At 40.0% G+C, this 26,984-nt stretch overlaps 1 protein-coding gene across 1 annotated transcript in view; it reads left to right on the top strand.

Moving 5' to 3' along the window:
- iqgap3 (IQ motif containing GTPase activating protein 3) overlaps positions 1-26,984 on the top strand; it is a 60,754-nt gene that overhangs the window by 11,302 nt on the left and 22,468 nt on the right. The window contains exons 10-19 of the mRNA XM_079836419.1: positions 5,136-5,299; positions 5,374-5,461; positions 6,340-6,503; positions 11,711-11,871; positions 13,665-13,777; positions 17,029-17,192; positions 17,305-17,395; positions 19,376-19,543; positions 24,324-24,466; positions 26,364-26,534. Coding sequence (XP_079692545.1) covers positions 5,136-5,299; positions 5,374-5,461; positions 6,340-6,503; positions 11,711-11,871; positions 13,665-13,777; positions 17,029-17,192; positions 17,305-17,395; positions 19,376-19,543; positions 24,324-24,466; positions 26,364-26,534 — 1,427 coding nt within the window. The remainder of the gene's footprint in view (positions 1-5,135; positions 5,300-5,373; positions 5,462-6,339; positions 6,504-11,710; positions 11,872-13,664; positions 13,778-17,028; positions 17,193-17,304; positions 17,396-19,375; positions 19,544-24,323; positions 24,467-26,363; positions 26,535-26,984) is intronic.

Genomic DNA, 26,984 nt, shown 5'->3' with positions numbered 1-26,984 from the left:
TCATCTTGTATGTTTTCCGTGTAAGTGGTTCTCGGGCAGTTCCTTCATACACAGAGCGGTTATTGTCAGGTGATCGACAGGTGGAAAAAAGCCGCCATTTTAGGCGTTCTAGTGTTTTCCTGACAACTACTGACGGTCTGAATGGACTTAAATGGACTCGATTTCAAAGCCGCAATCGCCTGTTCCGCTGCACATATAAATGTCAACGCAGAATGACGAGTGTTAAAGCCGTTTCACAAGGGAAAATGTATATTTACGATTTATAATTTTTTTAAATATATTTTTTACCCTTAATTTCCATATTCTAAAGAATTAAAAGGTTGTCATTTGAAAGTGTGTAGGTCTACTTGCATTATTATGCTGTTATATTAGGATTATATATTCAGTGGCATAAAATAGTCTTAAAATGACAATAATATCGTTTATCGCAATTATTTCTGGGACGATATATCGCGAAACAAAGTAATTATCGTGACCCATAATACACATTTTTTTACATTAAGTACAAATAAACCGCCTTATTTACTAAACGTCTGGTTGGGGGGGCACAATTGGCACAAATATCGATTTCGATCTTGATTTAGTATCAGTTCATATGTGTATATACTGTATACTTTCCTTTTAATTGTTTTACTTGATTATAACTTTGAGTAGAGCATTGGTCTGTTTAAGCAGTTCAGCAGTAAATCAGATTTGGCTTATCTAGCACAGGCTGTCGTACTGAGGTCTGTCTTTTTGGGACAGAGACTGTTGTTTGGTGCGGTCTGGGCCTGAACGGTTTGGCTTTTTTTTGTTGATGAGGAGATAATGCCATTGTGTTTGAAATGATTACTCGCCTTTTCAATCTTTTCAGGGCTTGTTACCTGCTTGCCTCAAACCGAGCCAGTGGCTATTGTGTTGTGTTCTGTAAACAGGTGCCCTGTATGGGTCAGATTAATGGATAAGTCGGGTAAAAACAAACCTCTTGCCTCGTTTGTCACGGTCATCTGCCTGATGTTGCTTAATGGGTCTTTGTGTCATCTTCTGTTCTATTTAATTGTGTGTTTATGCTCTGAGAAGCATCAGCTTGGCATGTAGACCATAGAGTGCCAGCTTTTCCTGGCCTGAATTTTTTTGGCTGATTTTCTTCCTTTTAACTTTGAGCCAGCTGTATCTCGCTCTCTCATTGGCTGTCGGTCATCGCTAGGGTTGGGTACCGAAATTGGCACCGGTACTTATATAACCGGTATGTACCGGACCGAATCAGAATGCAGATTTCGGTGCCAAAATTCAAACGTGCTTTCGCGCTTTGGCTGAGCCAGAGACAGACGCTCAGCGCTGGTCACATCACATCTCATGACAACTATTCAGTGTTTTCAACCACATCTCATGACAACTATTCAGTGTTTTCAACCACATCATGTTTATTCCAGGTTTCAGACATTGAAATGCTCATAAGTAGGCTACTAGCAAAAAACACACACTGATGTCTATAAAAGCTGCTATGACAATCCTTTCAGACGGTTATAATTTGACTAATGTTACGTGTTTTATTCACATCAGATACATGCACATTATATAGTAACTATATAGTTTACTCTATTCTTCTTCCAGTTCACTGGTCACTTACTTTCATGTATTTCGTGAAGTGAAGTGTATTTTCGAGAATGAACTCAAGTGTTGTAACAAATCCGACAGATCCGATTCTGAGGCGCAAACTAACATGGCACCGCCCATTGCGCTTTATAGATCAACTAACACACATTCACTCACACATTTGAACATCAGATATTTTGTGACACAGTTAAGAAGTTTGTGAATATTTTGAATAAAATTAAAAAATGAAATAAACCCGATACAGCTGAGCTGTCAGCTCTATTGTGGCTGCTGTGTGTCATGTGAGAAACATGACGTGTCGCCATGGAAACATTGGCGATGCGTTCTAAAATATTTAGCCAGAGAATATATTATCATATTTCAAAATAAAGCTGAAGCTCGAAGCTGGTTTGTAGCAGAGCAAGAATACAGACGACTGCTGTTATTACTGTAACTGTTAATTAGAGTTAAATTAGGCCTGTAGTTGGGTTAGGTGGCTTAGGTTTTACTGTGAAATTGTAAATAAGTCAATAATAATTTGTAAATAAGTAAATTGTGTTTTGTATTTATTTATATTCATACATTTAAATATACATTACACTTTTAATAAATGGTTAAATTTAAATAAAAAATAAATAAATAAAAAGCCATTTAATGTCATCCACCTCGTTTTGTGGCCTTTTTTATTTTTTTAAGTATCGGTTCAGGCACCGTTTAGGCACCGGAACCGTTTTAAAAGTATCGGTTTGGCACCGGAATCGAAAAAAACCCAAACGATACCCAACCCTATTCATCGCCGATGTATTTTTCAGGCGGGATAAACGGTTGTCTTTCAGATTCCCTCTGGACGCGATAGGATAGCGCTACAACCAACCAGAGCAGCGGAGAAGGTGAAGTGGAGCTAGTTGAGAGATTAAAGGGGTGGTAAAACACATTCTTTCGAAGGCTTAATTGTGTTTGTGGGGTGCACTGTAACATGTGTTCATGCTTCATTTTTAAAAAATGTAATTATTTTTCAAATATTTGACCTTTATTCTACACTGCTCTGTCCCTCCTTGTAAAACGGTCTGATGCTTTCCGGGTTGTATGAAGCCGGTCCCTCAAACATACGTGATGGGCTCCGATTGGTTAGCTGGCCCAGTGTGTTGTGATTGGCTAACCGCCTAGTGCACGTATGTCGGAAACGCCACGCCCCTTACCTTTACCTGGAGTCTGTGCTTTGGTAGTATTAGAAACAGTGGCATCAATAAAACCATCCCAATCTGAGCCCGAATCAGACCCAGAACATTTTAGTGATGATCGAGCAGAAGCTGTTCAGTCCTCAAGAGTAAAGACTGCGGATCTACAGTGATCGCTACTGAATGGCACTTTTGTATTTTTAGAACGATTATAGCCAAATATCTGTCGCAAGAACTATTAACCCAAAACGAACACTAAACACTGGCTTTACTAGTAGCCAAATCACACACAGAACCATGTTTAGCAAGCCTGTAGATAAACAATACATAAAAGCTCTAATCAAAGAATAATTTACACTAATGCCATGTTCACTGTTGAGATTTAAAAAAAAGTTTGTAACGTTAGGTGTTTGTCAGATAACTTTAAGTAAGAATGAGCATTTAACAGACTGGTTTGCAGAACTGCGTTGTCATCTGTTTACTTTCTTGCTACAACGTACAATTAACAATATGAACTATTACAGGAAAACACATAGACGAAAAATAAATCAGACTTACAGGTTGTGGCCCGTAAACGGCTTCTGTTTTTAAATCTATCTTTCAGGACAAGCCGTTGTGCGAATCCTGCATTGAACTCGCGAAGATTGTGGAAGCTTTCCTCCGTGAAATATGCAGCACAGAGAGCGAGATTTGGGTTTTTACCATTTTAACCATTGATCCCTAACTCCCCCGTCCCTAGGAAGGCTGAACAAAGTGGACCTGCAATCCGGATGAAAATAACAGCGTTTCGTCGGCATTGCGGCAACAACACTCCAGCCTACTAACTATACCACAACAACTCTTCCCCACTGCAATACAAAATGGCCTCGCCCCCCTTATTTAATATTCTCAGAGGAGGGGTTTATGTAAATATTGGGGCTGGTGATGTCACAGACCCTGCAGGAATGTCTGTAGTCCCGACCGGCCGTTTGCTGTAGTCCTTAGAAATTGACTTCTTTAAAAGCAAATATCTCCCTTTGCTTTAAACTTTGAACGTTGTAACTTTGCAGATGTTGTTTATGCTCAAACAGCAACATTACACACTAGCTAAAGTTAGAAAAGTGAAATCGTGTTTTACCACCCCTTTAAACTTTCGCCGTATCCGGTCGGCAAAACTCTGCTGTCATTGTTAAGCCCGCCCACTGACTCTATACACAATGTTTTCTAAGTCTTCTCTAATATCCTGATGTTCCTGACACTTGTAGTAAAAGGTGTGAAGAGTGAATCTTCCGCAGGGTCAAGAACTTTAGGCTTTGTTTGCGCTGCGAGAGAAAGCCGAACTAAAAATCTCCGGCGTGTGTGAAATGCGCTATACAGAGACGAATAATGTACAAACATTTGACTATTTCTGCCACAATCCCATGGTTACAGTCAGTGTTACTACATTAAATCCACAGTGAATGTTGGTGATTTGTGAACTGTAAAGCCTTCTTTAAAGCTACACTATGTAACTTTTCCGTCCACTAGAGGTCGCCTGTTCAAAACAAAGGCGTAGTTTGATGACGCCACGTTTGAGCGCAGAATCTTGAGACATGTGGTCTTCACCTCACAGCCGGTGGAAAACAGTGAGGATAGGACTCGGGCAGAAATCATGTTGATGGATGCGATTATTAACATTACTGTAGTGAAGCAGAGCAGGACGAGTGTTGTGGAGCTGAGCAAGGCCACAGGAGCGATTGAAGAGCGGGACTGTTATTATGGCATAGTCGCCGGCGGGACTTTTATTATGACACGGTTGCCGGCGCCACTTCCTCTTTTCCAGTCATGAGTATGAGGTAACGCAACTCTGTTTATCGTATTAGATATATCTGAGTGTGTTGAAAAGGAAGTTATGACGTTCACTCGGCGGCTGCTATGACGCTTGTTCACTCTGCAGTGAGAGTAAAGTGTTTCACTGAATAAAACCGGAAACCGAGGGTGACGCAGATATGACGCAATCGACAGGCGACTCCCTCACACGCATAGCTCACACGTCCCGGTTCCTCGGTTAAAATAGCAATTTCTCACGATTTACAAATAGTTGGAAACATTTGGGATATTCTAATTACTCAACTCAACAAAATATATAACACTGGCCTAGTGGTTTCTGGATATTTTACTGCAAAAATCCTACATAGTTCACCTTTAACTTGTGTGTTCATGGCTCAATGTTTCTCCTGGTTTGCTGTCAGCGTTGTTTGATCTGATATGGATTTATAGTTGCGATGTTATTAATTCTGATGCGACTTCAAACTCTTTCTCACTGGATCTTGTGTAATGTGAATGTAATCATAAAGTCAGTGTTTGAGTGACGTAGGGTTTGATGGACGGTTCTCTCTGTGTGTGTGTGTGTGTGTGTTGCAGTGCGAGCGGCGGTGGAGCAGGTGGATGAGGCGTTGGACTGCAGTGATCCGCTGGCGCTGATGTGTGCCCTGCAGAACCCCAGCCTGGCGCTCAGAGGACTGGTCCGAGATCACGCCGGCTGGTACCTGGAGCAGATGAGCGCTGACAGAGAGCAGAAAGCCCTGGTGAGACTCACACAATCATCGCTCACTGCTCATAAACCGCCCACCGGTGAGTGACTGAAGTGTGTGTTTGTCAGGATCTGGGATGTGTGGATCCTCTGGAGAGAGACGAACTACAGGAGGCGGTCAACATGGCCAACGAGGACGTGCAGAGAGACCGGACCAGTCAGTGAAACGCCCTACTAATGCTGCTCATTAAAGGGATAGTTCACCCAAAAATGAAAATTCTGTCATTAATTCCTCACCCTCATGTGGTTGGACACCCGTCAGACCTCCGTTCATCTTCAGACACAAATGAAGATATTTTAGTGTAAAGCTGATGCTCTGAAAGGCCTCCATTGGCTCAACTTTACACTCTCAAGACCCTTAAAAGACACTAAAGACTAAAGTTACAAAGTCCATCTCACTACAGCGGCTCTACAATAACTTTATGAATGGGCGACAATAGTTTTTGTGCGCAAAAAACCCCTAAATAACAACATATAGTGATGACGATTTCAAAACAAGGCATCATGAAGCTTCGAAGCGTTATGAATCAGTGAGTCGAATGATGATTCGGATCGCGTGTCAAACCGCCCAAACTGCAGAAATTTGGCGATTCAAACTGCTGAATCGACTCACTGATTCATAACGCTTTGAAGCTTCATGAGGCCGTGTTTTGAAATCGTCATCACTATACAAGTCGTTATTTAGGGTTTTTTAGCGCACAAAAACTATTGTCGCCGATTCATAAAGTTATTGTAGAGCCGCTGTAGTGTGATGGACTTTGTAACTTTAGTCTTTAGTGTCTTTTAAGGGTCTTGAGAGTGTAAAGTTGAGCCAATGGAGGCCTTTCAGAGCATCAGCTTTACACTAAAATATCTTCATTTGTGTCTGAAGATGAACGGAGGTCTGACGGGTGTCCAACCACATGAGGCTCAGTCATTAATGACACAATTTACATTTTTGGGTGAACTAACCCTTTAAACATCAGTTTTACATGAGTTCATGTGCAGTAAGGTGTGTGTGTGTGTGTGTGTGTGTGTGTGTGTGTGTGTGTGCAGTGCAGCAGGCGGTGAGTAAAATAAACGAGGCCGTGCAGCGAGGAGAAGCTCGTCAGACGGTTCGGGCACTGATGAACCCAGATGCTCATCTTCCAGATGTGTATCCGTTCGCTGCGGAGCTCTATCAGAGAGAGCTGTCCCCGCTGCAGCGCCAGTGTCCGCAGGTAACACACCCCGCTAACCCTGGGTTAGCACTAGGGCTGATCACTACACTACATTTTTCAACTAAATATCCAAATAAATCTAATTATTAAACTAAATTAACCATATAAACTAAATTACTGATCTAAAGCCCACACTGTCACTGTATGATAATTGAAATGAACTGATGACATCACTGTTTTCTCCAGAACGGCTGAATAAAATTCTGCTGCATTATTTTCCTGTTTAACACTGTGAAGCTGCTTTGAAACAATCTGCATTGTTAAAAGCGCTATATAAATAAAGCTGACTTGACTTGACCAGGGCTTGGCTTTGTCACAAATTTCACATCACAAGCTTTTGATTCAATAGTTTAATTTAGATATATAACAGGGACAGTACATTAGTATCAGGGCTTAAAAACAGAAAAAAATATCAATCGGTTCACTCCGAGCAGAATCGATATTAAAGCGTTTCCGTTTTTGCGTTCCTCATTAAACGTTACTGTTCCGAAAACGGTTTGATTTGAAAAAATACTGGTTAATAACGTTATTTTAATTTAGCCTATACTTTAAACAAATATGTATAAATAGACTTATTTTCACTATATATAATATAACGCATGGTAATTAAACTTGAATATTTATTTCATAACATTTTTAAAACCACAACAGAAATACATGCATTAATTACAAAGCATAAACAGCGGACCTGTTTTGGAGCATTAGACTATCTAAAGTGGCCTCTTATGCTTAATTCTTTTCAGAAGAGTGATAACATTCTTTGTAACGTTACATAACTTTTTTTCAACACGACTTGTTTTAAAAATGTATGAATAAAGCATAAATAAACTGGATAACCATTGCTCTTTTAATGCTGGTAATTTCAAAGCAAACACTGCAACACGTCCTTGCATCCCATAATCAAATTCAGTCAGCTAATAAAGCTTGATCATTAATGCAATATAACACCATTTAATACGAAGCATCAGCCGTCTATATAGAAAACATTGAGCTGTCCTGTATTGGCAATCTGAAAGACTATAGGACAAATGTTTGATAGATGCTATAGCCTAACGTTACTTGGACAGGCTTAAACTGAATCCACAAACTAGCCTAAATCAGACTATTTGAGCTTAAAGTCTGTACTGCTTATTTAAAGGTCCTGTTCTTCGTGATCCCCTTTTTCAAACTTTAGTTAGTGTGTAATGTTGCTGTTAGAGCATAAATAATACCTGTAAAATTATAAAGCTCAAAGTTCAATGCCAAGCGAGATATTTTATTTAACAGAAGTTCCCTTTCAAAGCCTACAGCGAACGGCCGGTTTGTTCTACATCCTGGTATTTCCTGCTTTAATGACGTCAGTAGAGCAGTTTGTCGACTAAACTCCGCCCACAAGAATATGTGAAAAAGGGGGCGTGGTCTTGTTGCTCCCTCGTGGAGAAGAGGGAGTGTTGCGTTCGGTTCAGTTCGGTTGCGTTTGTCGCCATGTCGTTCAGACGCTGTTATTTTCATCCCGGAGTCAAGTCACCTTTGTTTGGCCTTCAGGGGCTGTAGTTTGAGCGCGTTCATCTCCCCGTTATAGTAAGAGGCGTTACCTTCCCGGGCAACGTGTGCTAAGCTGCTGTCCAATCACAACACGGGAACCGCTGGCCCAATCAGAACTCGATACGTATTTCTGAAGGAGGGACTTCATAGAACAGGGAAATCTTTCAAGCTGTTTTGAGGACAGTGAAAACAGCGGTATACAGATAAGTAAATTGTGTGAAAAATACTGTGTTTTTTTACACATGAAACATTAACACATGTTATATTGCACACTGTAAACACAATCAAAGCTTCAAAAAAACACGAAAAACGGGACCTTTAAACGTTCGAAAAGAATGTCCTCCAATACCTGCGCTTTCATTGATGACCTCAGCGGGGAAAGAAATGTACTTGAGGCGTGAAAATGCGCTCACACTGACGGTAGATTCATAGATGATGGTGCGTGGGCATTTCACTCACGCTTGATCCATCAATGTCACATGCTGTAACTCTATTCATGATTGGTCACTGCCAAATTAAAATATTAAAGAGAACGATAAAATAACGTTATTAACCGGTTAATGCTCATTTCAAATTAACGTTTCTGTTCAGAACGATTCAAATTGATTTTGATTTCGTTTTTGTTCCTCTTAATTTCGTTCGTTTCCGGTTTTTGTTTTCGTTCCTTGAACCGGTTCAGAGCCCTGATTAGCATACAAACATTTAAATCGCACATTAAGACGTTTTCTAATAATTAGGGCTGTAATCAACCAAAGAAAATCTTGGTCGACTGAAGTCCTGAAATTTTCGACTAAAATGACATTAGGAAAAAAAATGTTAATGATTTAGCTCTGCACTGTGCGCAGTGCTTGGTGGCCTTGTTGTCTGCCTAAATTAATTATAAATAAACATAAGCTAGTAGGCTATTTGCAGTATATTAAATAGTTTTTGCACTGTGAAGTGAGTCTGACACACGAGTCTGTCGGCTCTGACAGCGCTGCATCACGTGCACCTGCGCAATATCATGGCCTATGATTTCCGAAAATATAGTATGTTGTAACTTTTGAGGAATATGCCACATAATTTAGACAATTGTTTTTTGTCATATCATATGTAGCCTATTATAATAACTGACAGACACTCAGTGGCGGTTCTACATTGAGTTGCACCCTGGGCAAGACCGCATTCGATTTTATATATATATATTAGTGCTGGGAATCGATACATAAAAAAAAAAAAAAACTAATTAATCGCACCTAATTAAACTTTTTCTGTAATTAATCGCAAGTTTTTAATTTTTTTTGTAGTTTTTAATATTTTGATATTGTATTAATTTCATTTACTCTCCAAATTAATGTAAAAACAATTTAAAGACAGCATATTTTAAATATATGTTGTAATGGCATCATCTTTTTATGAATGAAGGCCAGTATCACTGATACTAATGTCTCTATGAAACATTAATTACATTACAGTATCACTGTAAAAAAAGTAAAAAAAAAACTACTTTTAATTCAAGTGAACTTAAAACAATCTTTACATAACCCCATTATAATAAATGTTATATTTACCTGTGGCCTTCCCTGTAAGACATATACAGAAATGTAATAGTTATCAAACACCTTTCAGAACTGCATAAATAATAAAGGAAATATAGATTAATCATCATTAAAGCTACACTTTCCTCTGTTTCCGTTGTTCTGTGATGAACATTAACGTCAGGCTCCTGTCGCTTTAAGAACGGCCGCTGCTGAACATGATGCTGTCTGCGCGCATCTCATTTCCTCACAACACTTTAAGTTAATTTAAGACTCTTAATGTGAGAATACTCTACAAAACTGGCGTTTTGGCAAAATTGTGTTGTTGTTATTGTTTGTTCAAGAGCAAAAGAGAACTCGATGTGTGCACGTGCCATGAGACTGGAGCAAGTCTCTGTTCGGCGAATGTGTGTGTCCCAGCTAACATGACACACACACACACACACACACACACACACACACACACACACACACACACACACACACACACACACACACACACACACACACACACACACACACACACACACACACACACACACACACACACACACACACACACACACACACACACAAAGACAGGACATTGACATGCAGCACGTTCTCTTGTGTCTTGTCACGCTTAGATTGTTTAAAAGCATTTACATGAATAAGAGCGTGATCATGTAACGCTGGGCAAAAATGGATATAAAAACGGACGCTGCGTTAATTGCGTTAAATATTTTTAATGCGTTAAAGGGTTAGTTCACCCAAAAATGAAAATTCTGTCATTAATTTCTCACCCTCATGTCGTTCAACACCCGTCAGACCTCCGTTCATCTTCAGACACAAATGAAGATATTTTAGTGTAAAGCTGATGCTGAGAAAGGCTTCAGATAGGCCTCCATTGGCATTCAGTACATTTACACTCACAAGATCCATAAAAGGCACTAAAAACGTCGTTACAAAGTCCATCTCACCACAGTGACTCTACAATCATTTTATGAAGCGACGACAATAGTTTTTGTGCGCAAAAAAAAATCAAAATAACACCTTTATCCAGCTTGTTCTTGTCTTCCGTGTGTGTCTCCACGACGCATGCGCGAGAATATGAGCAGATCCGGCGTTCGGGAATCCATTGAATGCTCACTTTAGCCCCATTTTGAGAACTACACCGAGACCTAAAGCACGATCAGTGTAGAATTCAACAGCTGAGACACGCGCGTCTTCCTCTGCTTGTAAACAAATCTCTTCTGGGTCATGTGTCCGAACGCCGGATCTGCTCATATTCTCACGTCGTGGAGACACACACGGAAGACAAGAAGAGGTTGAATAAAGTCGTTATTTAAATTTTTTTTTTGCTGACAAAAACTATTGTCGTCACATCGTAAAATGATTGTAGAGTCACTGTGGTGAGATGGACTTTGTAACGACGTTTTTAGTGCCTTTTATGGGTCTTGTGAGTGTAAATGTACTGAATGCCAATGGAGGCCTATCTGAAGCCTTTCTCAGCATCAGCTTTACACTAAAATATCTTCATTTGTGTTCCGAATATGAACGGAGGTCTTACGGGTGTGTATATATATATATATATATAAATATATAAATATTTAAATATATAAAATATGCCTTGCCTGTATTTCAAGTTAGTGTTGTCACGATACTGGAATTTCTAACTTCGATACGATACCTAAAAAAGTATCGATATTCGATACCATTTTCGCTACTACAGGGAAAAACGCTGCAAATAGATATTTTTAATATAATACATTTTTTTGTCTGTCTATTGAAAGTCTAGGCAATTAAACATTTCTTCTGAAGAGATCACTTTATATGATAAAGCTTTATATAAACGTTCAATTACCATTACAACTATCTCACAAATATGTGCTAACTAATTGTGTTGCAATAGCTTACAAGGAAGCTTGATTTTTTTTTTTGATGAGTCTTGCAGATCACTAACTAAAAAAAGTTGGTTTATAGTTTAGTTACACCTTAAATAATGACAGACAGGTCGAGTGAAACCATAATGAATGTGCAGCTCATGTACTAATGATGAGATTGCGACGCTGTCACCGGTTTGTTGTGATGTTGTAGTGTTGTGTGTTTGTTGTGATGTTGTAGTGTTGTGTGTTTGTTGTGATGTTGTGTTGTGTGTTTGTTGTGATGTTGTTGTGTTGTGTTCAGGGTTCTCTACAGCAGGAGGAGCTGTTCGTAGCGGTGGAGATGCTGTCAGCGGTGGCTCTGGTTAACCAGGCCGTGGAGGTGAAAGACTTCGGTGCGTTCAGCGCTACGCTAGTCAGTCCTGCTGCGGGACTCGCTGACATCGATGACAGTCTGATTCAGAGGTCTGACCATTCTCTCATTAATCTCACAATATCAATATAATGGACGTCTTACTCTTATCATTTCACACTCTGATTTGGATTTTATTAGTGTCTGCTCTTTTAAATAATCATATTAAATCAAAAGGCTGACAGTTAAGAGCAGGGCTCTAAAGTGCGACCAATTTGGTTGCACATGCGCCCAAAATTTGTAAGGGTGCGACTAAAATTTTTTCCCAGGTCGCACCGGTGCACCTAACATCCTCGCATCCGCTGCCTCTCCATGAACGAAGCGTTTGTTCTCCTTTGACGGAACTCTCCATAGATATATATACGTAGATGCCTCATTAGCGTCTGTTTCAATGGGCCGCTATACGCGGAGCGGTCGAATGAGGCATCTATGTATATATTTCTATGGAACTCTCATGGTTGGATCATATCGTGGTCTAAACCACCAATCAGAGACAGAGATGGGACGGGTCTTTGCCTCTGATTGGCTGTGGTCCAGATATTCCTCAGTTTACACCGCTTCGTCAAGCAAACCACAAAAATAACAGTCGTCGTGTGTCTAATCATTTGGCGTTCGCCGTTTGTAATCTTCCTTTGAAGAGATCGCGCTGCAAGCCTGCAACATTTCCCTCAGATACAGTAAATGCTTAACCTAGTCGGCGTCACTACTGTGATTGTGCATTGTTATATTATATTCCAAAAATAATCTCTTTGAGAACGATATTTGCTGATATATCTACTGTCCTACCTGAAACGCTAACATTACTATCATTATTAATTTGTTTTGTCTGCTGCAACGTGACTTTCTGGCTCTTTGAAAAAAACGTTTGACCACTTTTAATCCTGCAGTGATCTACCTGTAATAATTCATAATTTCATTATAGCATTTGTTTCAGCTGGGACAATTTTATTAAAAAATATAAACATCTATAGGCTACCGTAGCCTACAATAGTCTATCAGTAACGTTACCACATAATTATGACAATCATCAAAGCGTGATATGTATTGCAATTGTATTTCATTGTTTATTTCATAATTTTTTTAATACATTTTTAACACTTTGTTACAAACTAGTTTTAAAATAGTTATGTTAAAAGTAGGGCTGTCAAAAGATTAATCGCATCCAAAATAAAAGTTTGTGTTTACATAATATATGTGTGTGTACTCTGTTAATTTTTATTTATATATAAATACACACACATTCATGTATATATTTGTACAAGAAATATTTGCATGTATATACATTTATATAATCTATAATATATATAAATGTTTTATGTATAAAAATTATATATTTTTTCTTAAATATATACATGCTTGTGTGTGTGTATTTATATATAAATAATAATTAACGGAGTACACACACACACACACACACACACATATATTATGTAAACACAAACTTTTATTTTGGATGCGATTAATCTTTTGACAGCCCTAATTAAAAGCCTTGTTTCCTGTGATTTGAATCCCTGTGTAAATGCATATATTGTTGTCCTTTACATAATATGTATGAATGTATATGGTGTATGATAAAAAGGTGACCTTGAAATTGTGGCGTTAAAGAGGACGTGTGCAAGGGAAAAATGTGGGTGCACCTAAATAAAAAAGTTAGGCGCACCAGTGCAACCAAGGCAAAAAGTTAGTCTGGAGCCCTGAAGAGAGTAAAACCATGTTTTGTGTGGGAACTGTTATTATCAGATCATCTGGAGTATATGAATATTAAGCATATAAAGCCTGCGTATCGGCTCTAAATCATGATCTGATGACCCCGATCACATCTGGAGTCATGCCTGTGTGTGTTCAGGTATTTCGAGGAGCTGTGTGAGCAGAGGAGGGCAGGGAAAGCTCTTCTCTCCTGGAACGACCTGCAGACGGGACTGAACGCCGTCAACACGTCCGCTCACGAGGAGCATGAACGTCAGTCCGTCAGAAATGTTTTTCAGGGTTTCCGCAGGGTCTTGAAAAGTCTAGAATTTCAAAATCAAAATTTTAGGCCTTAAAAAGTCTTAAATTCATGGAATTATTCTGTTCTAGGTCTTAAATCAATTTAAACAGGGGCTGGTTTCGTAAACCGTTAAGATTAGTCTTAGAAGTTAGAGTTTCTTTAAGACCGTTCATAACTTTTTAAAATCAGTTACATAAAAACATAGACTGGCCTAATTTGATACGAAAAGTAAGACTGAATGCCCCTTGACTAACTGCTAGTGGCTCATACTAGACCTTAAAGGGTTAGTTCACCCAAAAATGAAAATTCTGTCATTAATTACTCACCCTCATGTCGTTGGACACCCGTCAGTCCTCCATTCATCTTCGAAACACAAATGAAGATATTTTAGTTGAAAGCTGATGCTGAGAAAGGCTTCAGATAGGCCTCCATTGGCATTCAGTACATTTACACTTCCAAGATCCATGAAAGGCACTAAAAACGTCGTTACAAAGTCCATCTCACCACAGTGGCTCTACAATAATCATACAATGCGACGACAATAGTTTTTGTGCGCAAAAAAAAATCAAAATAACACCTTTATCCAGCTTGTTCTTGTCTTCCGTGTGTCTCCACGACGCATGCGCGAGAATATGAGCAGATCCGGCGTTCGGGAATCGATGAAATACACACTTAAGCTCCATTTTGAGAACTACACCGAGACCTAAAGCACGATCAGTGTAGAATTCAACAGCTTAGACACGCGCGTCTTCCTCTGCTCGTAAACAAATCTCTTCTGGGTCATGTGTCCGAACGCCGGATCTGCTCATATTCTCACACATGCGTCGTGGAGACACACACGGAAGTCGAGAACAAGTTGGATAAAGGTGTTATTTTGATTTTTTTTTGCGCACAAAAACTATTGTCGTCGCATTGTAAGATTATTGTAGAGTCACTGTGGTGAGATGGACTTTGTAACGACGTTTTTAGTGCCTTTTATGGGTCTTGTGAGTGTAAATGTACTGAATGCCAATGGAGGCCTATCTGAAGCCTTTCTCAGCATCAGCTTTACACTAAAATATCTTCATTTGTGTTCCGAATATGAACGGAGGACTTACGGGTGTCCAACGACATGAGGGTGAGTAATTAATGACAGAATTTTCATTTTTGGGTGAACTAACCCTTTAAGACACTGTCTTAACATAATGTCTTAGTTTATGCAACCGGCCCCTGCTCTTAATTTTCCTACGTCCATGTAACGCTAGCTCTAATGCTCATTGAAATCCTGCAGCACTTTAGAATGTTTAAATAGTCCAAATATAATTCGCTGTAATACGACTACAAATGAGACCAACATGCAGCTTATATTGCAGCCAATCAGCTTTGGTGTTATTGGAGTCTCTTTCAGATTATTCCACAGACACATAAAACTGATTTTATTCTTCAGCTAATAGTCCTCCAGTTTTTCGTGTTTCCGCGATTACTAAATATAATACAATTATTTGTAAACCAAAATAAACAAGATTAATGTATTAGTTTTTTATTATATTGTCATGTGTGGCTGTTGTGCATCTTACAGAATATGGTAAATGTGGTGTCCTAATTATGAAAAAAATGCAAATGTCTGGAAATCAGTCATTTTGATCTCAAAAAATCACCAAAAAAAGTTACAAAATCCTGGTGGAATTGAGTTATGATGAAGTGCAAGTTTATCAATTTGTTCAATTTGAATAAATTAAAGGGTTAGTTCACCCAAAAATGTAAATTCTGTCATTAATTCCTCACCCTCATGTGGTTGGACACCCGTCAGACCTCCGTTCATCTTCAGACACAAATGAAGATATTTTAGTGTAAATCTGATGCTCTGAAAGGCCTCCATTGGCTCAACTTTACACTCTCAAGACCCTTAAAAGACACTAAAGACTAAAGTTACAAAGTCCATCTCACTACAGCGGCTCTACAATAACTTTATGAATCGGCAACAATAGTTTTTGTGCGCAAAAAAACCCTAAATAACGACTTATTTAGTGATGACGATTTCAAAACAAGGCATCATGAAGCTTCGAAGCGTTATGAATCAGTGAGCCGAATGATGATTCAGATCGCGTGTCAAACTGCTGAAATTTGGCGAATCAAACTGCTGAATCGACTCACTGATTCATAACGCTTCAAACTGCTGAATCGACTCACTGATTTATAACGCTCCGAACCGCTGAATCGACTCACTGATTCATAACGCTTCAAACTGCTGAATCGACTCACTGATTCATAACGCTTCAAACTGCTGAATCGACTCACTGATTTATAACGCTCCGAACCGCTGAATCGACTCACTGATTCATAACGCTTCAAACTGCTGAATCGACTCACTGATTCATAACGCTTCAAACTGCTGAATCGACTCACTGATTCATAACGCTCCGAACCGCTGAATCGACTCACTGATTCATAACGCTTCAAACTGCTGAATCGACTCACTGATTCATAACGCTTCAAACTGCTGAATCTACTTACTGATTCATAACGCTTCAAACTGCTGAATCGACTCACTGATTCATAACGCTTCGAACCGCTGATTCGACTCACTGATTCATAACGCTTCAAACTGCTGAATCGACTCACTGATTCATAACGCTTCGAACCGCTGATTCGACTCACTGATTCATAACGCTTCAAACTGCTGAATCGACTCACTGATTCATAACGCTTCAAACTGCTGAATCGACTCACTGATTCATAACGCTTCGAAGCTTCATGAGGCCGTGTTTTGAAATCGTCATCACTATGTAAGTCGTTATTTAGGGTTTTTTTGCGCACAAAAACTATTGTCACCGATTCATAAAGTTATTGTAGAGCCGCTGTAGTGAGATGGACTTTGTAACTTTAGTCTTTAGTGTCTTTTAAGGGTCTTGAGAGTGTAAAGTTGAGCCAATGGAGGCCTTTCAGAGCATCAGATTTACACTAAAATATCTTCATTTGTGTCTGAAGATGAACGGAGGTCTGACGGGTGTCCAACCACATGAGGGTTAGTAATTAATGACAGAATTTTCATTTTTGGGTGACTTTGCAAGTAAATTTGTGACTGCATTTCCTTTTATAGGTCTTACATTTCATTCATAATGGTCTTAAAACGGTCTCAAAAAGTCTTAAATTTGACTTGGTGAAACCTGCAGAAACCCTGGTTTTTACAGCGGCTCTGGTTGTAATAATCCGTCAGTGATGGTGTGGCTGTTGATCTCCACAGAGATTCTCACCATCGGTCTGATCAACCAGGCTCTGAGTCGCAGTGATCCTCAGAAGACGCTCTCCGCGCTGATGCTGCCCTCCAGCGGCCTGCAGGACGTGCTTCCGCACAACGCCAGACGCTACCACGACCTGCTGACCCGGGCCCGGCGACACAAGGCAGAGGTGTTTAACCGCACAACATCAGAAAACACACAATTCTTCCATAAGCTACAGTCTGACTCTATGTTTTGAGATTCCTGTTCCTGAGGAAAGCACTCATTTCCTGTCTGTGCAGGTGAGCCGTGACCCTGGAGCTGAGCTCTGGTTGGCCGACATTCAGGACGGTGTGAGATTAGCCAATCAGGACACTCAGAAAGCGCTGAAGAGTGAGTACACATGTCACCTACAAGCAAAATGTATATGAGTGCATATTTAATTAGTGCCTCATTTGCATATTTAAATATTTCTATACAAAACATCAATCCACTGGCTATAAGTGTTAGGTCAATAGTTTTGTCATAGTCACATGGGGTGTCTTGCCTTTAATTAAAACGAATTAAAGTGCATTTGTTATTTGCCCTACAGCAGGGGTGTCCAAACTTTTTTAAAAGGGGGTCAGAACTCGAACACTTCTCACATGGGCTGTTTAGTGGTCATGTGATCGAGACACTCAACCAGTAAACACATGTTCAGAGTCAGAGCTGTTTTATTCCGCTTTTGGCGCATTAATGTTTCTCTGGCCTAAGGTCTAGTACTGTCACCTTGTGTTGACATTGTGAAACTGCACGATTTGTAAATTATACATGGCGGGCCACATATAATATATTTTAATTAGTGCTGGGCATCGATTAAAAAAAAAAACTAATTAATCGCATTTTTTTCTGTAATTAATCGGAAGTCTTTAATATTTTGATATTGTAATAATTTCAGTTACTCTCCAAATTAATGTATAAACAATTTAAAGACAGCATATTTTAAATATGTGTTGAATTGTCATATTTTTATGAATGAAGGCCAGTATCACTGATACTAAAGTCTCTATGAAACATTAATGACGTTACATTACAGTATAACTGAAAGCTCCCAATTTCAACATTTATTAGGCTTTAAAAAACAACAACTTTTAATTTAAGTGAACTTAAAACAATCTTTACATAAACCCAAAATAATAAATGTTATATTTACCCATGGCCTTCCCTGTTATACATATACAGAAATGTAATAGTTATCTTTCTTAACTGCATAAATAATAAATGAAATATAGATGAATCATCATTAAAGCTACACTTGTCTCTGTTCCCGTTGTTCTGTGATGAACATTAATGACATCATCATCAGTGCTACTGTCACTTTAAGAACAGCCGCGGATCTCACGCGCTGTCACGCGCATCTCATTTCCTCTCAGCTCTTTAAGTTCATTTAAGACGTTATTTAACTAATTTAAGACTCCTAATATGAGAATACTCAAAATCCTCTGTGTTATTGTTTGTTCAAGAGCAAAAGAGAACTCGATGTGAGCAGGAAACTGACGCGAGTCTATCTATGCGTCGAGAGTGTGTGTGTGTGTGTGTCCCTTGATTAGCTGACATGAGACGCATCCACACAGACAGGACACTGACACACACACACACACACACACACACACACACACACACACACACACAGGACATTGGTATACAACGCGTTCTCTTGTGTCTTGTCACTTGGAAGCATTTACATGAATAAGAGCGTGATGATCATGTAACGCTAAGCAAAAATGGATATAAAAACGGACGCTGCGTTATTTGCGTTAAATATTTTAATTGCGTTAAGCTGAAAAAATTAATCGCCCGCGTTAACGCGTTTATTTGCCCAGCCCTAATTTTAATAGACACACTCACTGCAAAAAAATGCTTTTCTTACTTAGTATTTTTGTCTTGTTTTGGGGGAAAATAACTCAAAATTAAGGAAGTTTTTGCTTAAAATAAGCAAAATAATCTGCCAATGGGGTAAGCAAAATAATCTTAATTCAAATAGAAAACAAAATTATTTAGCTTACCCCTTTGGCAGATTATTTTGCTTATTTTAAGCAAAAACTTCCTTAATTTTGAGTTATTTTCCCCCAAAACAAGACAAACACTTTTCCTTGTCTAGTAAATGTTTCTTAATATAAGATTTGTTTAGATATTTGGACTGAAAACAAGACAAAAATACTAAGTAAGAAAAGCATTTTTTGCAATGCGGGCTGTTTGAAATTCATCCCCGGGCCGCATTTGGCACTTTGGACACCTCTGCCCTACAGCTTCACATTGTAAGAGTTTAGCACTTTCAGGAAAATCATGGTCACAAATGTTAATTTCCTGTTCTTGTGTGTTTGTTCTGTATAGTGTGTCTGGGTCTGGCCGCGGTCAATCAGGCGGTTAAAGAGGGCCGAGCGTCTCAGACGCTGCGTGTGCTGCGTCTGCCTGAGGTGGCGCTGCGGAGCGTTGTGTCCGAATGTGCTGCCGGCTACCAGGCGGAGCTGAGCGCCCTGCTGCGGGCCAAAACACTGGAGGGTCAGTCCAACACACACACACACACACACACACACACACACACACACACACACACACACACACCAGAGCTCTGTCACACCACACACCCCACAAACGGCTGAATTACTACAGGTTCTGTAACACCCAAGTAGGGCCAGGGCTCTGAACCGGTTCAAGGAACGAAAACCGGAAACAAATGTTTTAAGAGGATCGAAAACTAAATCAAAATAAATTTGAATTGTTCTGAACAGAAACGTTAATTTGAAATGAGCATTAACCGGTTAATAACGTTATTTTATCGTTCTCTTTAATATTGTAATCTGGCAGTGCCCAATCATGAATAGAGTTACAGCATGTGACGTGACGGATCAAGCGTGAGTGAAATGTCGTCTGTGAATCTACCGGTAACGCAAGTCAGTGTGAGCGCATTTACACGCCTCAAGAACATTTCTTTCCCCGCTGAGCTCATCAATGAAAGCGCAGGTATTGGAGGACATTCTTTTCGTATGTTTAAATAAGCAGTACAGACTTAAAGCTCAAATAGTCTGATTTAGGCTAGTTTGTGGATTCAGTTTAAGCCTATCGAAGTAACGTTAGGCTATAGCATCTATCAAACATTTGTCCTATAGTCTTCCAGATTGCCAATACAGGACAGCTCAATGTTTTCTATATAGACGGCTGATGCTTCGTATTAAATGGTGTTATATTGCATTAATGATCGAGCTTTATTAGCTGACTGAATTTGATTATGGGATGCAAGGACGTGTTGCAGTGTTTGCTTTGAAATTAGCAGCATTAAAAGAGCAATGGTTATCCAGTTTATTTATTCTTTATTCATGCAATTTTTAAAACAAGTCGTGTTGAAAAAAAGTTACGTACAAAGAATGTTATCACTCTTCTGAAAATAATAGGCATATAGAGGGACACTTTCCGCTCCATTAAAACAGGTCAATATTTGTCCCGCTGTTTATGCTTTGTAATTTATGTATTTCTGTTGTGGTTCTAGTTCTATTAGAGTAAAAAAATCATGGACACACAACTTCAAATTAAACTCCACGGCTCGTGACGACACATTGATGTCTTAAGACACGAAACCATCGGTTTCTGAGAGAAACCCAACGGTATTTATGCAAATATATCAATACCTCATATCAGACGAACGCTTCAGCTCTGCAGACTGACATCACTTCCTGTAGGTGAGGTCAAAATAGCGGCCGGGTCATAGATATGTATACGTAGATTCCTCATTGGAGCGATCCACGCCATGATCCATGCAGGCACTAATGAGGTATATATCTATGACCCGGCCGCTCTTTTGACCTCACTCACAGGAAGTGATGGTCCTAAACCTTTTCTCCCACCCCTAAACAATATGCGTTACAATCCGCAGAATTAGTAATTTGGTAGTTTGTTTTTGTATTTCTGTATGAATTATTTTGCTCCTGATCTTCTAATAGTGTTAACAACTTGTGCAAAACACACATTCTTGGAATAGAATTATAATTCTTGTCTAATCAAGTTTTTGTACCCGATCTGATCGAATATAAATAACACCAACTTTGCTGTTGATGGCACACTTTGTAGAATATATATATATATATATATGCCTATATATATTTCATATAATAGCCCATAAACTGTTACAGAATGTATAAATTACTTTTGATATGATTCATATTACTATTTAATTATATTTTAAAGGGTCATTAATGTAAAATACTAAAAATATTCAAATTATAATTTTATTTTGACAATTTAGTAGAATAATTGAATAACTGATAACAGAAAAATCTGAATCCCATTAAAAGATAATCATCTGAAAGGTAATTGTTTTATGACTTATGTCATAAGCATATCAATATTTACTAATTTAATTGGCCACATTTTAATTGAAGATATGTCATTATATAAAAAAACAAAAACATAATAGATTTTGTCATAATATAATTCACTCAATTAAACTATAAGTGTACATCTAAATCATGAAAATATTAAATAATAGCCACGTTAATTACAATAAGTATTACGTTTAAAAAACAATAACACCAGTAACATGCCACTTGGGGCCTTCTGTGCTAAATACGTCTGGGTCATCTTACCCCAAGAGTCTAATTTTATCTTTTTACTTCAAAATAAAAGCTATAACATTTACTCCACAAAATCCACAAATCCCTCATTAACAAATAGACACAAAAACTTTGATATTCAACATAATACAATGTCATATATCACTGTTTTCGATAGACACAGAATTAGATCAAAACTGTTTTGACTGACTAGTAAGAGTAAGATGGAGAATCTGTATGGACAAGCACCCAATCCTCACCCCCAATGCCACCCCAGCGCCCCTTTTTTTGGTTTGGGCCACTGCCCCTCAAAATGGCCCGTTCAGAAAGCATCAGTCGCCGCGTTTCCATTACCCTTCAAATTGCGCAAATTGAAAATGCGCCCAATGGAAACGAGTCAATTTCGCAAAAACTCCCATATATCGCAAAAAATTTTACGCTCGCATGAGGTGGTTTTTCAGGCAATTCGAAAAAGGAAATTTTCGCAAAACTGCAATGGAAACAGTTTTTTCGCATTTACAGGTCAGCTGGTACGGTCACGCATTGCCCTCACACAGGGCCTACATATTACGAGATCTTATGTCGTTAAAACGATATATATTTTCTCATAATAAGGAAAGTGGCGTAACTTTATAATGACGGACCCCGGTGCAACCACAAATATCATAACTATCTATAGGCCTGTAATTATGACTTATATTCAAGAAATGTATTAAAACAGAAAGACGCTATAGTTTCAGCCTTGATCAAAGACTAGGTCAATCCATTCCCGACGAGCTTGGTTTGCTTCTTATTTATTAAATATAGCCTACAGCCAAATAGTTGATTAAACATTGATCAAAATTAAAATACAATTTATACTAAACGAAATTAATTTTAAAGAAAGACTTTCTAGAAAACACAATTCAATTGTTCTCAAAATCCACGTCTCCAGACATATGCGCATCTGATTATGTAGCCTTACTCATGCTGCTCACTTTTCATAATCAACATATGAAATTAAAATATTATAATATTTAGACATAGCCTAACTATATGAAACTAAATAGGCTATGGTTTTTTTAACCTTTCTTTAACCCTCTTTCCGACGAACATTTTTTCCTTATTCCAGCGGAAACTTAAAATTCTCCGTCATTTTTAGCCATACAGATAAGTGCAAGACATAATTATAAACTATAAACTGTCGACTTGTATTTGTGTACACTCACGATAACAGCAAAGGCCGTGGACTCAGGGAACAGATTATTTTGCACTCCACTCCAAACGCTGTCTTCATTTAAAAAATATATTTTGTTTATTAAACGCAAAGTTTTTCATTTCAAAAGCATTTCTAAATTCAGTTTATATTTCCAAAAAACGAAATTCCGAGCCAAAATAACGAAGTGGTAAAAAAAAACGTTGGGTTACCTCCATGAAGATTCAAACTTTTCGCTCGTCTCTGGCAATGCGTCACAATAACCTGGCGTATGTAAAAGTCGATCAATCTTTACAGATGATGGTATGTTTGGACAGAAGACGAGTTCTTTATTAAACAATAGAATATAAAATGCCACAATTTATCATAACTCAAGTATAAGGTGCTTTCCTTGCCCTCAGTGCTATAACACGCACGTCTCTTTCCATTAATAATAATGGCGTGCGGTGCTGGGATATACAGAAACCTAACAACATACGTAGCATGATTTTTGGAATGATTTATCATGAGAGGAAAAAAAATGTTTTAGTCGCATAACATCAGTTAATGGAAACGCTGTCATTTCGCAACATTTTTTTTGTCGACTTTTAGAAAATATCGCAAAAGTTTTGCGCAAATCTGTAATGGAAACGCGGCTAGTGAGGTGGAGGTGTGTGTGCACCAGCAGACCCAGCACTTTATACAGTAGACTTAGCCTGGATGCCAGCCGAATTTAGCCCCGCCCACAAAATGTTTTGCTCGGGCAATTCGGTCTGGACTCGCTCCATAGAGGAGGAATTATGCCCGAACAGAAACTGTTCGGACCAATGAAATTGTCAGGGCGGGCTTTAGACGATGATGGACAGATGATCAACAGTAACGTAATCAACCACGTCATCGAAGGCTCTTGGGTTGAATTTGCTCTTATCCTAAACGGAGAACTTGTTCGTATATGCGTTCACCTTCACTATTTCTCTCAGAAACGATGATCGTGTTGGTAAGTACTCTGTGTATCCTTAAATTATTTTATTACTGCCAAAGATCGTTTACACTCATGTTTTTCTTGTAACGTTACTTAATCATGCGTGCGTGCAGACAGGGTTTCCAAGTGTTTTTGCAATGTCGCGCACAATTGCTACTCAAAACGTTTGGTTGGCAAAATATGTTATTTTGGCAAGGTTGCCTGCTAAAATTCGCATTCCTGGGTTTATATAATCACATAATTGGGGTCGCTTCAACCCGCGGACATGGAGAAAAACACGGACTTGGTAAGAGTGCAGTTGAGTTCTGTTGACATTTGACAACTCACGTTACGCGTCGCTCCGTTGCTCTGATTGGTTGTGGGTCTATCCAATTGAGGTCTTTCCTGGCTCGGTTGAAACACGGCCCATAATCAAAGCTCAATGGAGCGGTACCAGACTCATATTCTGACTAGAATTGAGTATGGCCACGCCAGGCTACAGTAGACTGCTTTACAATATTAAAATAATAACATTCATAGGTCTGCATTGCTGACTATTATAATATCTGTGTGATTCCTCCTAAAACTGTGTGTGTTCAGGTGATAACCGAAGTCTGTGGATGAGGACCAAACTGCCGGACAGCAGCTCTTATTTCTTTGACCTGCAGAAACTGGAGGGCAGCTGGGAAAGACCTCAGGGCTTTGTGCAGAACAGCACCTTCCTGTCCCATGAGGAGATGCAGGTGAGACGCCACAGCCCCAGTCAAACTCAGAGGGTGCTTCACAATTCTTCTTTGTGCATCCTCGTTTCCTTTCCTCGCGTCTTAGCTCCACCCCTTTGGGATGCGAGGAAAAGACGTGAGGACGGAATGATATATCCTCTCCCTTTAGCGTCACTTCAAAGCGTCGTCAATCAAGTTAATTTAGTTTGCACGTCGGGATTCTTGAACATTAGAGATAACTATTTATATTGTAAGAGTTTCAACCCCTACACAATACCACATTTGTCCATATTTGATTTAATATTACCAGTTATTAATAACAACTAATTATTCCCAGTTATTAACTGCTTTTTATTTGTTGTGTATAGTATTACAGTTTGTTTCTTTAATTTTCTTGTGCTTTGATATAATTCTGCAACTGTCAGTTGTTGTTATTTGACATACATTTGTGTCTTGTACATGTAAACAACAATAATAATAATAATGAATAAACTTTGGCAAGATGTGAAGGGGGAGGAGAATTTATACGTGCGTCACGTTTAGTCGATAAAACACTTCCGCAAAGGAAACACCCGTGTATCCTCGCTCATGACTCCTCAGGAAGCTCCTCACTCCTCCATCACTCCTCCATCCTCACTCCTCCATCACTCCTCCATCCTCACTCCTCCATCACTCCTCCATCCTCACTCCTTCATCACTCCTCCATCCTCACTCCTCCATCACTCCTCCATCCTCACTCCTCCATCCTCACTCCTCCATCCTCACTCCTCCATCCTCACTCCTCCTCCTCCATCCTCACTCCTCCATCACTCCTCCATCACTCCTCCATCCTCACTCCTCCATCCTCACTCCTCCATCACTCCTCCATCCTCACTCCTCCATCACTCCTCCATCCTCACTCCTCCATCACTCCTCCATCCTCACTCCTCCATCCTCACTCCTCCATCCTCACTCCTCCATCCTCACTCCTCCATCACTCCTCCATCCTCACTCCTCCATCACTCCTCCATCCTCACTCCTCCATCCTCACTCCTCCATCACTCCTCCATCACTCCTCCATCCTCACTCCTCCATCACTCCTCCATCCTCACTCCTCCATCACTCCTCCATCACTCCTCCATCACTCCTCCATCCTCACTCCTCCATCCTCACTCCTCCATCACTCCTCCATCCTCACTCCTCCATCACTCCTCCATCCTCACTCCTCCATCACTCCTCCATCCTCACTCCTCCATCCTCACTCCTCCATCACTCCTCCATCCTCACTCCTCCATCACTCCTCCATCCTCACTCCTCCATCACTCCTCCATCCTCACTCCTCCATCCTCACTCCTCCATCCTCACTCCTCCATCACTCCTCCATCACTCCTCCATCCTCACTCCTCCATCACTCCTCCATCCTCACTCCTCCATCACTCCTCCATCACTCCTCCATCCTCACTCCTCCATCCTCACTCCTCCATCACTCCTCCATCCTCACTCCTCCATCACTCCTCCATCCTCACTCCTCCATCACTCCTCCATCACTCCTCCATCCTCACTCCTCCATCACTCCTCCATCACTCCTCCATCCTCACTCCTCCATCACTCCTCCATCCTCACTCCTCCATCCTCACTCCTCCATCACTCCTCCATCCTCACTCCTCCATCACTCCTCCATCCTCACTCCTCCATCACTCCTCCATCCTCACTCCTCCATCCTCACTCCTCCATCACTCCTCCATCCTCGCGATGCAATTAGAGAATTGAGTTGTCCTACAAGATGGCTGAGCTTGGTCGGTTTCCGGGTCATAGGATGGAGGACGGAGGAGCGAGGAAACGAGGAGGGATATTGTGTGTGCGCTCAGAGTGTGCGCTCCGAGTGTGCGCGCGCGCTCAGGCTGTGTGTGTGATCCAGCTGTGTGTGCTCTCCCTGCAGGCGGTGTGCAGTGGTGTGACCTCGGCCCACAGCAGGGACGTCCAGTGGAAGGCCAGCGAGGAGCTGGTGGTGCGGCTGCAGGGGCGAGTGCGAGGCTTCCTGCTGAGACAGAGGCTGGCCGAGCGTCTGCACTTCCTCCACACACAGCTGCCCGCCGTCATCATCATCCAGGTGAGGCTCGCCTGGTCAAACCTGAGGGTGTGACGGACATCCAGCTCCACATGCAATGCTCTCACCAGACTCTGAACACAGCCAGACGATCAAATAAGTGGTTTTTAGATGACTTAGATAGACGTTAAACGGTTCACAAAAACTGTTCACTGTTCATTAACATACATTTGGCACATCAGGAATGGACTGGGCAATGGAGACGCCAGAATCGAAATACCCATAATTCTCTTGACTAAAGACACAGGATTATGTCGGACACGCACTCTCTCTCACACACACACACACACACACACACACACACACACACACACACACACACACTCTCTCTCTCTCTTATGGAAGCTTTTCAGCCACAGAATAAAATTGTAATTACGACTTCTCACAATTCTGACTTTATCTCAGTCAATTAGAAGTTTAGCTATAAACTAGAATTTTCTGCACACACACACA

The sequence above is a fragment of the Gobio gobio genome (assembly GCF_949357685.1).
Source record: "Gobio gobio genome assembly, chromosome: 15".
NCBI classification, from domain to species: Eukaryota; Metazoa; Chordata; class Actinopteri; order Cypriniformes; family Gobionidae; genus Gobio; species Gobio gobio.
Note: the sequence above shows the minus strand (reverse complement) of the source record. Positions and strands in the feature narration are given on the sequence as shown.